At 43.4% G+C, this 13,547-nt stretch overlaps 1 protein-coding gene across 2 annotated transcripts in view; it reads right to left on the bottom strand.

Moving 5' to 3' along the window:
- Window positions 1-1,458: 1,458 nt before the first annotated feature.
- RASA2 (RAS p21 protein activator 2) overlaps window positions 1,459-13,547 on the bottom strand; it is a 92,361-nt gene continuing 80,272 nt past the window's right edge. For both annotated transcript variants that reach the window (XM_075570220.1, XM_075570221.1), the window contains 3 exons: window positions 7,033-7,136; window positions 5,927-6,113; window positions 1,459-5,523 (listed from right to left, as the gene is read on the bottom strand). In XM_075570220.1, the coding sequence (XP_075426335.1) occupies window positions 5,493-5,523; window positions 5,927-6,113; window positions 7,033-7,136 (322 nt within the window). In that variant the 3' untranslated portion in view covers window positions 1,459-5,492. The remainder of the gene's footprint in view (window positions 5,524-5,926; window positions 6,114-7,032; window positions 7,137-13,547) is intronic.

Genomic DNA, 13,547 nt, shown 5'->3' with positions numbered 1-13,547 from the left:
GTACTTATTTTACAGCAAATTGGAAAATGGGCAGACAAGATGAGCCAAGTGGTTATTATCTGCCCCCAAATGTTATGTTCCTGTGTTATTGCTACTTCAATGTAAGTGGGACTGCACCTTTACTTCTGTTTGTCTTCAGCTATTTATTTTTAAATCTTATCTTCATTCAGCAGCAAATACAGTGTGCTCCGCTCTGTTTTAAACTCAAATCAGGTTTTGTTTGGTCAGTATCCCAGTGTTTATGTCTGGATCTTGTATGTCCTTGTCCTTAGCATGGGAAATTCTAGATCCCCAATAAGGTCTCTAATCTGTAAACATTCTTTGCATGTTCATTGTAGGTGGTAAGAAGTGAATAGCGATAGCCACTAGGGACTATGCTGCACTATACACCGATATAAAGTATCACCACACTTCCACCCCTCTGGCCCAGAACATAGGACGGGTTGTTAGATGAGGAACCTTGAGCTTGTGAAGTTTCAAATCCCATTGTATCTTTCACTTTTACTATATGTATGTCTTTATTTATATAGCGCCATCAATGCACATAGCACTTCACAGCAGTAATACACGTGACAATCATATAAATACCAAATAATACAAATAACATATCATGGAAAAGGAGTCCCTGCTCTGAAGAGCTTACAATCTAATTGGTAGGAGGAACATACAGAGACAGTAAGAGGGCATACTGGTAAGTGCATCTGCAAGGGGCCAAGCTTTATGTATCAGGTGTATAGTGTTAGCCACGGAGCTACTCATATGATTCATTAAGCAGGTGTGTTTTAAGGTGGATAGAGCGAGTGCTAGTCGGTATTGAGGGGAAGGGCATTCCAGAGGTGTGGGGCAGTCAGTGAGAAAGATAAGGCGGGAGAGGGCTTTGGTTATAAAGGTGGTAGAGAGAAGACATCCTTGAGCGGAACGCAAGAGTCGGGATGGTGCATAGCGAGAAATTAGGGCTGAGATGTAAGGAGGGGCAGAAGAGTGTAAAGCTTTAGTGCATGTAACCACTTTACTGCTAAATGGGCCTGCAACTACCCCTGCCAACTTTAAATCCCTTTAATATATTATTTTTCACCCGTCTTCACCACGTGCCCACCTACCCCCCCCTCACTCAAACATCCCCTCTCCGTTCTTTCACATTTGTGTCTTTTCCTCTAATATTCAAGCCCCTCAACTTTTTTCTCTCACGTTATCCCCTTCTCCCCCCCAGGCTGTTGAGATCATGCATTGTTGCAGTTCTTCTTTGCACCTCATATTCTCTTCATGTCCTAGAGATGAGGCCTCGAGCACTAATCAGCAGACTCTACGCCCCCTTTTAAATTGTGCAGTGACCCAGCCTTCCCCTTGCTTATGAAGATTTCAGCCCCATGGGAAGTGTGTAAGAGAAAAATCTCTCGTTACTCATTCGGAGAGTACGTTGCAGCATTTTCATTGCCAGGAATCACACACTCTCGCGCACACGTTGAATCCCCATCATTTTATTTGGGAGCAGTTTTCAAGCCATCGTTTACAAAACAAAAAAAACACATGTAAGACTCTCCGTAAGTAAAATAATAAAAAAATTAAATATAAAATACATTTCTGTAATTCCTTAAGGTTACACACAAACAAACCTACAGATTGTAACAGGGAGAGGATACACTACAGACCGTCTTTACAAAAGGAAAAGCCATGTGCGATTCCAACGGGACCGTAATAATAAAAGCAATGCTGCCAGCGTAGGGAGTTGCCAAAGCCCTTCTGTATGATCCTGGTGCCCAGACATAACACTGCGTCTCAATGTCAGCACACTGCGCTCCTCTCACCATTATGAACTTTGCTTTGGAATTGAGGCTTTGAATGATTATTTGCGCATTAACCCCCTGAATGCTGGAAGTATTGCTCCTGCAGCTGCCATGAGTGAAAAAGGTTTTATGGAAAGGAGAAAGCCAAAGAGAGTCTGGCAGGTTCCTGCTCAAATCAGTGGTGGAAAAAGAAAGACTTATTGGTGAATACAACAGTAAAACATTAGAGGCAAATGTATTGCATCGTAGCCAATGATGAATTGTTTTAAACACCGTGTAGTGATGTGCGAGAGGTACAGTATATGACCAATAGTGCTCAGTTTGGGTACAAAATCTAGATCAGTGTATGTGTGTGAAAGTGGAGCGTGTACATGTGTGTGTTTTAAACTGACAATTCAAGCAGGTGATTTAAAATAAAATGTTTTAACGTAGTATTGAAGCAGGGGGTTCAGGAGCTGAATTCCATTAATTTCAGCTCTGGGAACCCTGGCTTCCCCCTCCGGGAACGCCTGCTGTTTGGGGTGCCGGTAGCTGCTCTGTTCGGCAAGCAGGGATTACGCAATCGCCACTTTCAATGCTCCCGAGCGCTGCAGGCCAATAAGGAAGCTGTGACATCACGAGGTTCGGCTTCCTATGGGACCGCGTTATGGGGGAGCTGTAAACTTTGCCGAGATACTGGCACCCCTTTGGGGGTCTGTATCTCGGGAAGCAGGGAGCACCTGAAGCTAAAATTAATGGGGTTCAGCTCCGGAGACCCCCTGCTTCAAACTTATGTCAAAACAATAATAGAAAAAATGAATTGCTCCTTGAAGTAAGAAGGGGGAGTGGGGAGTAAGAGGTAGGGGGGGGGGGGGGTGTAGTTTAAGTAAGAAGGGAGAGTGGTGCGTCTGTGGTATAAGGGGAAAAGGTGGTTAATGTGGTGTGTGGATGGGCACCCAGGGGGGTAGGGCTGTGGGGGGGGGGGGGAGCTTGAGAGTGGTATATATGCAGCGATAGGGAAGGTGAGTGGGTCTCTTGTGTATTAGTGCAGGTGGGGAGCATGTGTAGTGTATGATTGAGAAGGGGGTGGTGAATGTTGAGTGTCTTGAGGAAAATGGCACGTATGGGTGTGTGGGTGTGTGTGTGTTGGTGGGTGTGTGTGTGTGTGTGTGTTGGTTGGTGGTGTGTGTGTTGGTGGGTGGGTGGGTGTGTGTGTGTTGGTGTGTAGGAAGGAGGGCAATTGAGGTCAGGGGTACCCATAATAAAAAAAAGCTGGCGAACCACTGATCTAGATTGTTTAAAGGTGCAGTCCCTCCTAGGGCAAAAGTACAAATGAAACAATGGACGTGTTGATGGGTTCAAATCTCGGTGATTTACTTTTTGACACTTAGTAGTATTTTAAAATAATAATTTAAAGTTATGTAAACACGGTGAGCTTATATTTGAGGTCCCCTGGCTGCTCCCTTCGGTGTGATATCACTGTATGCTGAACAGGCGTATGCGCCGGCAAAGCCACCCCCCCCCCCTCTCCTGATCTTCATTGGGCCAGGATGGGCTAGAAGCCAAGTAAACACTATATTGAGAGGTTCTCCCATATCCCTGATGAAGAGAAAATTCTATTTCATTTTCAAAGCAACCAAACAGCCAAATATTTGCTTTAAATGCAATTACAACTGTTTAAGTAAGATCCAGACTATTTCTTTTCAAAATGGTATTGCTTTTGCCAAGAGGGACTGCATCTGTAATTTACAGTTTGCTTTCTCTCTGCAGCGGTATTGATGACCGCCGCATGGCGCCATAAAGCGGCGCTGCCGTGCGGAACAGGAGAGATTTGGTAATGGCAAACATCTCATTCGCTCTGATCACTGCGCAGTCACACTCATTTCTCAACTCGGCCGATAGTAAATTGCACGCGGGTGTATAATACATCGGAAGGATTGGTTTTCTGTAAACCAAGGAGGAGGATAGATTGTACTATTAACCCTTTAGCGGGTAGCCACGGGAAAACGTATTGCATGTAGCAAAAATAATACACCTCCTGAAAGAGAAATGTTATGTTCACAACCTACACTGGATTCCTGCGATAGCTTTGTAGGGCATTCGATTTCTTATTGGCGAGTTTAAATGTGTAATATCGACAATCAAGACCGTACCTGCGTATTAACACTGACAAAGCAAAGCTTCGGTTTATCGGCTTCCTTTTTGCGCATAGAAAGAGCAAGGTTTTTTTTAAACACCCCCAAAAAGACATTCTAAATATTTGGTCTCTAAAGAACATTTCTTAGAAACGTTTTTTTAAAACAAAGTAATTCTCTCCCTCTCCCCCCCCCCCCCCCAACAAACAAACAACAGCATTGATCATGTAACTGATCTTAAAGGGGGGAAAAAAAATAGCTCTCTCTCTCTCAAATCTGGCATAGTCCAGATTACTAAAGTGCTCAGAGTGGTCATAATTAATGAAAGACAAGTAACAGAAGGGTGGTCATATTGACCAACGCTAAGGCATTCAGAGAGTAAGTTACGACGTGCACACTTAATCACTCATCAGAGCAGCTCTTTAGAATGTTCCATGTATGTACAACTCGAGGAATTTCTGTTACATACATTGCTTTTTTTTAATCGTAATTAAGACCGCAACTCTGGACACGTTCTACGCTTTGCGGTTCATCTACCTCTTGCGTATTAACAAGGGGATTGATTTTTTTTTTGTGTCTCCATTTTCTTGAATCCCAAATCTTAGGAGGCTCCCCATGTCACATGGGAGTCCGGCACTGCGTGTCCTGGGAATTTATAAGTAAGCGCATCCAGATATATACATATTTTTAAAAAAAATAAACATTTGCGAGAAGATAAAGGAATGAGAGAATCTAAAAATCAACTGAAGAATATTTACAGGACAAATAAATAAATGCAAAATAATAATTTGTACCATATCTAGACATTTATGTACAAATCTCCCTGATTTGTCCAATTTTGGATGAGCTTGCAAAAAGTAGTAACCCCTCCACTGCCACAGGGCCTGTCACGCATTGCTGTGCATGCGATTATATTGCTCTGCAATGCGTTTCAAGCCGCCCTGGAAGAGAAGGGGTTACTGCGGGGTAAAAGTCAGGGCTCCCCAACTGAGCTTACATTTTAATGTGAAACACGCACTAGTAGATCTTTTGATAGTGACCCCGATTTGTAAAACGTTAAGCGGTTTGGTTGAACTTACCTGTTGCGTGATAACAAAAAAAAAGGCCGTCTCGCATATAGGATTGCTAGAATAAGACACCCTAGTCATTTGCGTGATACGCCCTATTCCACGCCAGATAGCTTCACCCCACTCATTCACAATAACACGAGATAGCAATGGCATCTGCCCTTGAATACTCCATTGCAGCACACTGGCTTTTTATACTCCGGGAGTCACTTTAAACATAACCGAGCCCTGAATTGGGGCAACGGCTGTCTGTACCGAGACCCTTTATGCACCGCCCGCAGTGGGAATGTCATCGAATTACCTGAACCGGTTAAAACATTTCTCCTGGCTGCTATTAAAAAAAAAAAATATACGAAATACAGGATTCATTTTCACAAGTCTCTTGGATCTGTAAATGTCTGCTCCAGCACGGCGGGAGGGCCAGGAGTTTCCAGCAGAGCTTCCTGCTCCGTGTAAGGTGCTGGGCACCGTCCTTCTCCGTGGGACATAAATCGATTCCAGTTTCACATTCCCTGACTGTGCGCCTGCTACGATCCTTTCCCAGCGATGGGATTCTCCCTGAAAAAAGGCAGAGGGGGAGAGAGCAGAAAGGTGACCCCACGAGACGCACGGCAGACATTTGCACACAAAAGCCCGCGGCTATAGACCTCATCAGGAAATGATGAGGAATCCCCAATGTAACCCCGTTTGCTGTAATAGCTCTGCAAGTGGGACCTATTGTCTGCAACTCGTAGCAGGCCCCTCTGTCAGCAAAGAGGTGTTAAAAAAATATATGAAAATGTAAATGTTGATTTAATAAACATTGGATGGAATGCTTTACAGACTGTATGTTTCTAAACATGTCAGCAACATTTATGCTACAAAAACTGGATGGTGGACAACCCAGCCCTTTTATCTTTAAGAAGTGGAATTTAAAGTCTGTGCGCTAAATCTCCCATTACCCGCTGCCTGGTTTACTCACTGGCTGCCGTATTTTGCGCTGGTCGACCTCTTCGTACGCTTCTCATGCGGCTCGCTCAGCTTCTCAGTGATCGCTTTGATTTGCTGGAGGGTCTTGAAGGTTTCGACGGAGTCTTCGATTGTGAAGTGGGAGTAGTCGCTTTGCTCTTTCTGGGGTCCTTGGTACACGGCGATGCTTCCACAGGCCTCTGGAAATATCCGGTTAAAATTAATTCACCAAAACCTCACCAAGTAATCACCAGTTACATAGAATGGGACAGCAGATAATCACTTGGTCCCCTAACCCCCGCCACCAAAGTCAGCCCATTCTGCTATAAAACCTCAGGCCTTCGCTTTCTTCCAAGTTTATGATGGAGCCTTCTGTCTATCCCAAAAGCATTTTAAAACTCGCTTACTGTATTAGCAAACTACCACCTCTGTTGGAAGGCTATTCCTTTAATCCACTACCCTTTCCGTGAAATACTTCTCACATTTCCCCCTCCAGCTTGTTGAAGCCCTTAACCCAGCCTTGGAGACAAGTTAAAAAAAATGTAGCATCCAACCACTGCTTACCTTTAGTTGTTCAGTTATTTCATTATTACTATTACCCCCGTACTGTATGTACTTACACATGACCTCACCCATGCTCTCAAGATACCCCAACAAGCTCTACTTGTAGGTTGGGGGTCCAGGCCCCAACTGGCAGTGGAGGGATGTCCACCAAAGCGGCCAGTTTCGGGCGAGCAGGAAGCCCATGTTGTAGTTGCCATGTCATGGGGCCTCTGGGCTACCGGACCACATGACGTGGTGGCTACGCCATGGGGCAATCAAAGGGCGAATGGGCCAACATTTGAGATGTTCACTGGAGATATTATGGATGCAGAGCTTTCCAAACATCACAGGTCTCATGTGCATGGTCAACATGCAGAACATATATATTATTAATATGTATTTCGCACAGACTTCCAATTAAGGGACTTAAATTAACAAGATTAAAATGATTGCATTAATGATACAAATGGTCTACAACTGAAGACCAAACCAGGGACTTTGTGCCGTCTCGGCGTCTTTGTCAGAAGTGCCTGGAGTTCACATGGTGAGGGCGAGACACTGGGGATGAGAACACACCTTCCATTTTGTGCAGCTTTGGCATACTCGCGCTGAACAGGGAATAGATTTGCTCACATTCACGGTCTCCGTCTATATCCAACTCCACGTCAGCTGGAACATCTCTGCAAGGAGAAGACGTGACATGCGGCTCAAATAAACCAGCCGGCACTTTAATTAGAAGGTATTAATTGGCTCGTTACACACTGTGCCCAGCACAGAACAGTCTGACATCTGGCTGCTGGTATTTCATGTACAGCTCAGGACAGTCACAATCTTCTACACTGACAGCCCGAACTTCCTGAGCCTTTGTATATAATCGAACAAGCGGTTGTTTTGTTGTTGATCGTGTAATGTAGGTTTGTGCATCAATTACTGTGAAAGTATCAAAGTATTTCTGACCTTCTTAGAGTAGGTATAGGGAGAGATTATATGGAGCATTATGAGTTACAGGGAGCAGCTATAAGGGGCACTAGAGTTATATGGGGCAGTAGGAGAGTGCTACCGACAGTGATATAGTGGTAGAAAAAGGCTGAGCACAGCAAAAACGACGAAGGGCAGGAGGAAGGTAAAATGTGATTAATAGGCAGAACAGCCACACAAATGAACGGACAAAATAGGTCCTCTGACGCGTTTCTCGCCGTGGAGGTGTTTTATCAAAGAGTGACCTGTGCGCTGAAAAAAACAACCTTAAATAGCAGTGTCCCGGTGGGAAGGTCGTTCGCACCAAATACACCTGATCACATTGATTGTATAGGTCTAGGTGACTGAAGCTCGCGGGTCAAAACTACTGAATCCACTGAGACCGCCATGAATGGGGGTTAACTAAAGATATAAACTTGACATAGAACATAAGTCACACTGTCAGCAAGTGGAATAAACAGTGGGGCAGAAAAGTGTCTATGATATGAATCCTATAAACCCGCATATAACCGTAATGAAACATTGTATACAAAATAAATAAAACAAAGTGAAAAAAAAAACATTGGAAAAAATAAATAAATAAAAAACTTGTTGAATAGAGCAGGGGTTCGCAAACTTCCTGCGCTGCGCCTCCCCTTGCCTGCTCTCCTACTCTATCGCGCCCCCCTTACCTCTAATGAAGCGTCAAATGATGCTGCGGGGTCACGTGACCTGCGGCGTCATTTGACGGGCATCATTTGACGCTGCGTTGCCATGGAGACTGAAGCCGGTAAGTAAATTTACAGAGGCCTCGCGCTCTCCGCGCAGGGCCTCTGTAACCGCCACCCCCCCCCCCAAGTGATGGGGGCGCCCCCCAATTTGCACACTGCTGGAATAAGAGGATAAACTGAAATGCAGAACACATTAACAAACCCCGCTCAGAGACACATAAATAAAACCAACAAAAGTTACAAAAATAAAGGATATATATGAAGTAATATAATAAGTGAAACAATGATATTAACACAACAACTGTGTGAACGTGTAACAAATATAAATCAATAAGTACTGTATTTCAATTAATTGTACGTGACTGTTTTTCGATAACCTTAGCAGCCCAATTCACTATATAATACATATTAATAACCACATTAATAGTGCTGTAATTAATGATATATAAAATATTTAGCAATACACAAGAGAGAAATATACTGTATTTATATACTGTTAAATAATACTACACAACCGATCAGATCAGCATGAGGACTTAGAAAATTCTATATCATGAGAATGTCTAATGTATAGAATAGTCTTGGATCGAAATAAAATAAATTTCTCGTTTGTTGAGCATGTTCAATCTGTCACCCCCCGAAGGGGGGTGCATGAACATGCTCAACAACCGAGAAAGGAAAGTTCTCAATGCCACCATGTGGACATGAAAAAAAATGCAAAATAAACACAGAAGCGCACCAAGGGTCAAGATTTATGTAATAACAATAAAATAAATAACATGTAAAAACTTACATATAAGAATATACAGGTCCAGTAGATCAGTGCACAGGTGATCAGTTCGAGTTGGTTTCTGGGCGCAGGGGGTAAGTGCTGAGGCTTACAGATCAGTCCCGCGCGCTGGGGCTGGCTTGCTCGGCACCACTCTGTTGTTACTTCCGGGTTGCGGCTTCTAGCAGGACCCGTGTATAGTAGCCCACCACAATCGCCGGTATTTCAAAACACATCCACTCCGCGGAGTTCACACAGTGCACACTGGTACCCAGACTTGTGGTTGAACAAGCTCTAGCCCTCCCACAAGAAGTTAGAGACATTTTCTCCTACTCGCTCGAGTGGGATGTGTTTTGAAATACCGGCGATTGTGGTGGGCTACTTACTATATAAGGGTCCTGCGAGAAGCCGCAACCTGGAAGTAACAACAGAGTGGTGCCGAGCAAGCCAGCCCCAGCGCGCGGGACTGATCTGTAAGCCTCAGCACTTACCCCCTGCGCCCAGAAACCAACTCGAACTGATCACCTGTGCACTGATCTACTGGACCTGTATATTCTTATATGTAAGTTTTTACATGTTATTTATTTTATTGTTATTACATAAATCTTGACCCTTGGTGCGCTTCTGTGTTTATTTTGCATTTACACCTGACGTTTGGAGCCTCCCTATGACGGTTATTGGTGGAGGAGGGGTGCCTTCACACAACACAGCAGCAGCAAGAGGGAAGAGCTGATCTACTTCAAGATCCCTTTAGGAAGCATGAGCGCGGTTTGATTTTATCATATATGAAAAAAAATGCCTGGGTACCGGATGCAATACATCACCCTTATTAATAGAGCGGACATGCTCCATGAGCCTCATTTAAACAGGTCTGATAGTGCATCCAACATAGCCCTTACCACAGCCACATCTAAGGAGATGCACCGTGTGGCTGGAATTGCAATTGATAAAGATTTGCACAGTCCGCTCTATTTTGGGTTTCAAACATTTGAGTTTATGATTGGATTCACATATTGGCATATGACACAATGTCCAAATTTGTGGAAGCCCTTCGGAATACCCCTTATTCTACAATCATTAGAATCAAAATCGAACAGGCTAGGGAACAAGGTGGTCGCTAATGATTTAACTTTTCTAAATAACGAATTTGGGTCCTTCATTAAGGCTGGTGCTCAAATCTCTATCCAACTTTAAAATGCCCCAATGCTCGTTAATAATGGACCATATACGATCTGCCGGTCTACATTGCTGTGCTATAAACCAGGGGTGCACAAAGTTTTTTTGGCTGCGACCCGGTGTCTTGGTCCCTGCACTCGCACCACCCCTCCCGAGTGACCCGGCGTCAAATGGTCACGTGACCCCCGCAGCATAATTTTCCGTGCGTTGTCGTAACGACGCGGCACGTCACATGACCCTGCGGCGTCATGGCGACGTGAGCAGAAGCCGGCTGAATCCCGGTAAGTACAGGTTGCAGAGGCCTGGCGCCATCCCCTGGCATTTAATTTACTGTAAATGCCTCGGGGAAGAGCGCGGGGCCACTGCAACCACCCGCGCCCACCCAGAAAAATCCCGCGCCCCCCAGTTTGCGCACTGCTGTTATAAACTATGGTGTTGATTTGGCTCGATCTTGAAATGAATGCTTATGTCTCACTCGACTCACTGGCAAGAGATCTACACGGTCCGTTGTTTTAACAGCATTGAGGGCCTTGTTGACATGGGATTCACTATATACTCTGGCTAAAAATCTGGAAGCTAACTCTTTGGATTGTGTCTCAAAGGTATCCTCCGTAGAACACTCTAACCTGAGAAATTGACCCTTTGGAATGCCCTTCTTGAGGGGTCTTGAATGGTTACGGTCTGCCATAAGAAATGTATTTCTAGCATTGGACTTTTTGTATATATCGGTTTATACATCTCCATTGAGATCGATATACATCAAATCTAAATAATAAATATGATGAACATTATGTGCAAAACTGAATGTGAGATCAGTCATTATTAAGTGTGAAAAAAAAGTTCGAAGTGTAGAAAAGCCACCATCCCAGATGAATAAAAGATCTGTAAAATGTAATGTGTTGTCTGAAAGGATTGTGATCACTGTAGATAAAAATAGACTCCCACAACACCATAAACAAGTTAGCAAAAGCAGGTGCAAATGAAGTGCCCATAGCAGTGCCTCATTTGTAAATAGAATTGTGAATCAAAACTAAAATAATTATGTGCAAGTAAAAAAGTGATCGGCTCAAAAAGAAACGTGCAAAGTGCCGGAGCTAGGTTAGAAAGCGGAAGAAAATGTTGCATGGCAGCAATGCCCTATTCATGTTTGATTATTGTGTATAAAGATGTCACATCCATTGTAACCCATCTATAGCTTGTCTCCCATTTGATTTTTTTGTATATCAAGAAGTAGATCGTTAGTGTCTCTAAAAACAAACAAAAAGACAGTAAAGATTGACCCAAGGGTTGTAAATACCCATCGGTATATCGTGAAAGTCCATCTCCCAAAGATCCAGTACTCGCCACAATAGGACGTCCGGGGGGACACGTGAGCGACTTATGGATCCTTGGGAGATAGTGAAAGATATGCACAATAGGATGTGGAGAATAGAGACAGTCCAATTCTTTGGTGTTCAAAACATAGTATTTTACCCATGTCAAGTAAGACCCTCAATTCTTGAAGAAAGATGTTGGTTGGATCTTTTGTGAGCCTACGATAGGCACAATGATCATTCAATTGGCTAAGTGCTTCTTGTTTGTATTTGGCAGAGGATTGCACAACAATCGCGCACCCCCCTTTGTCACCATTTTTACTGACACTGATACCTCTAGTTTTGAATCAGACCTTTCAGACGGTTAAAACCGCTATCCATCAGTATCCATCTACAATATATTAGAGACCTGGAGGAATAGAAGTTACTCGGGGGAACACCAGAGGGATTCATCAACCCCGGATCATTCAGGGACATTTCCAAATGTGGCCATTGTGTCATATGCCAATATGCGAATCCAATCAACTGAAACCCAAAATAGAGCGGACTGTGCACATCTTTATCAATTGCAATTCCAGCCACACGGTGCATCTCCTTAGATGTGGCTGTGGTAAGGGCTATGGTGGATGCACTATCAGACCTCTTAAAATGAGGCTCATGGAGCATGTCCGCTCTATTAAGAAGGGTGATGTATTGCATCCAGTACCCAGGCATTCTTTTTAATGTTATAGAATTTTCAACGTCCCCATGCTGATCCAACCGATTGTGCAGTATTATTAAACAGTATATAATGATAGGATATTTATATCTGTTGTGTATTGTTAGATATTGTATATAACTTTAGTTACTATTATGCGGTTATTATGTATTACTTAGTTAATTGGGCTGTTCTTAAGGTTATCCAAAAACAATTTTTTTCCCATACAATTAAGATACAGTACTTATTGATTGATTATATTCGTTATACATTCAGACATAGTTGTTGTGTTAATATCATTGTTTCACTTATTATATTACTTCACATACATTATTTTTTACTTTTAATGGTTTTATTTATTTTTCTCTGAGGGGTTGTTTTTAATGTGTTCTTCAGTTTATACTCTATTCAAAGAGTTTTTTCCCAATTGTTTTCACCTTGTTTTATTTATTTTGTATACAATGTTTCATTATGGTTGGATGAGTGTTTATAGCAGTGATTCCCAACCAGGGTTCCGTGAAGTAGTCTCAGGGGTTCCTCCTACGGACAACAGACCCCCTCCCCTCCCCCTGGGGGTGGGTTTTTTGGTATGTATATTGTAGGGTGGATTGAGTGAGACTGGGGTAATTGACAGAAGGTAAGGACGAGTGAGAGAAGAGAGGGGGGCAGGAGGGAGTGAGGAAAAGAGGGAAAAGAGGGAGTAAGAGTGAGACGCAAGGGATAAATACATGCGAGGCGGGAGGGTGGAGAGTTAGTGAGACGGATGGGAGAGAAATACATGGGTAGATTGTGGGAAATAGAGGTGGTTCGTGAGGTGTGAAATTTTATGACTGACCCCTGTCGAACCTAATATGTGTCAGCCAGATAGGGGTTCCCCGAGATTTTTCGAAAATACTTCAAAGGTTCCTCCAAACAAAAAAGGTTGTGTTTATAGGATTCATATCATAATACACTTTTCTGCCACACTGTTTATTCCACTTGCCGACAGTGTGACTTATCGGTGTCATAATGTGTCACGTTTATATCTTTAGTTAACCCCCATCATGGCGGTCTCAGTAGTTCTGACCTGCGGGCTTCAGTCACCTAGACCTATACAATCAATGTGATCGGGTGTATTTGGTGCGAAATACCTTCCCACCGGGACACTGCTATTTAAGTTTGTTTTTTTCAGCGCACAGGTCACTCTTTGATAAAACACCTCCACGACGAGAAACGCGTCAGAGGACCTATTTTGTCCGTTCATTTTTGTGGCTGTTCTGCCTATTATATAATCATATTTTACCTGCCTCCAGCCCTTTGTCGTTTTTGCTGTGCTCAGTCATTTTCTACCACTATACTCCTGTTTCCAACCGGGACCGAAAAAATGCATAGCGGAACCAGGCTGTTTATCTGCATCACTGTATCACCTGCATCGTGAGAACCGTAATCTACTCTCAGCTGAATCATCT

Source organism: Ascaphus truei, chromosome 14, assembly GCF_040206685.1.
Source record: "Ascaphus truei isolate aAscTru1 chromosome 14, aAscTru1.hap1, whole genome shotgun sequence".
Taxonomy (NCBI): domain Eukaryota; kingdom Metazoa; phylum Chordata; class Amphibia; order Anura; family Ascaphidae; genus Ascaphus; species Ascaphus truei.
This window is presented reverse-complemented; position numbering and strand designations above follow the sequence as displayed.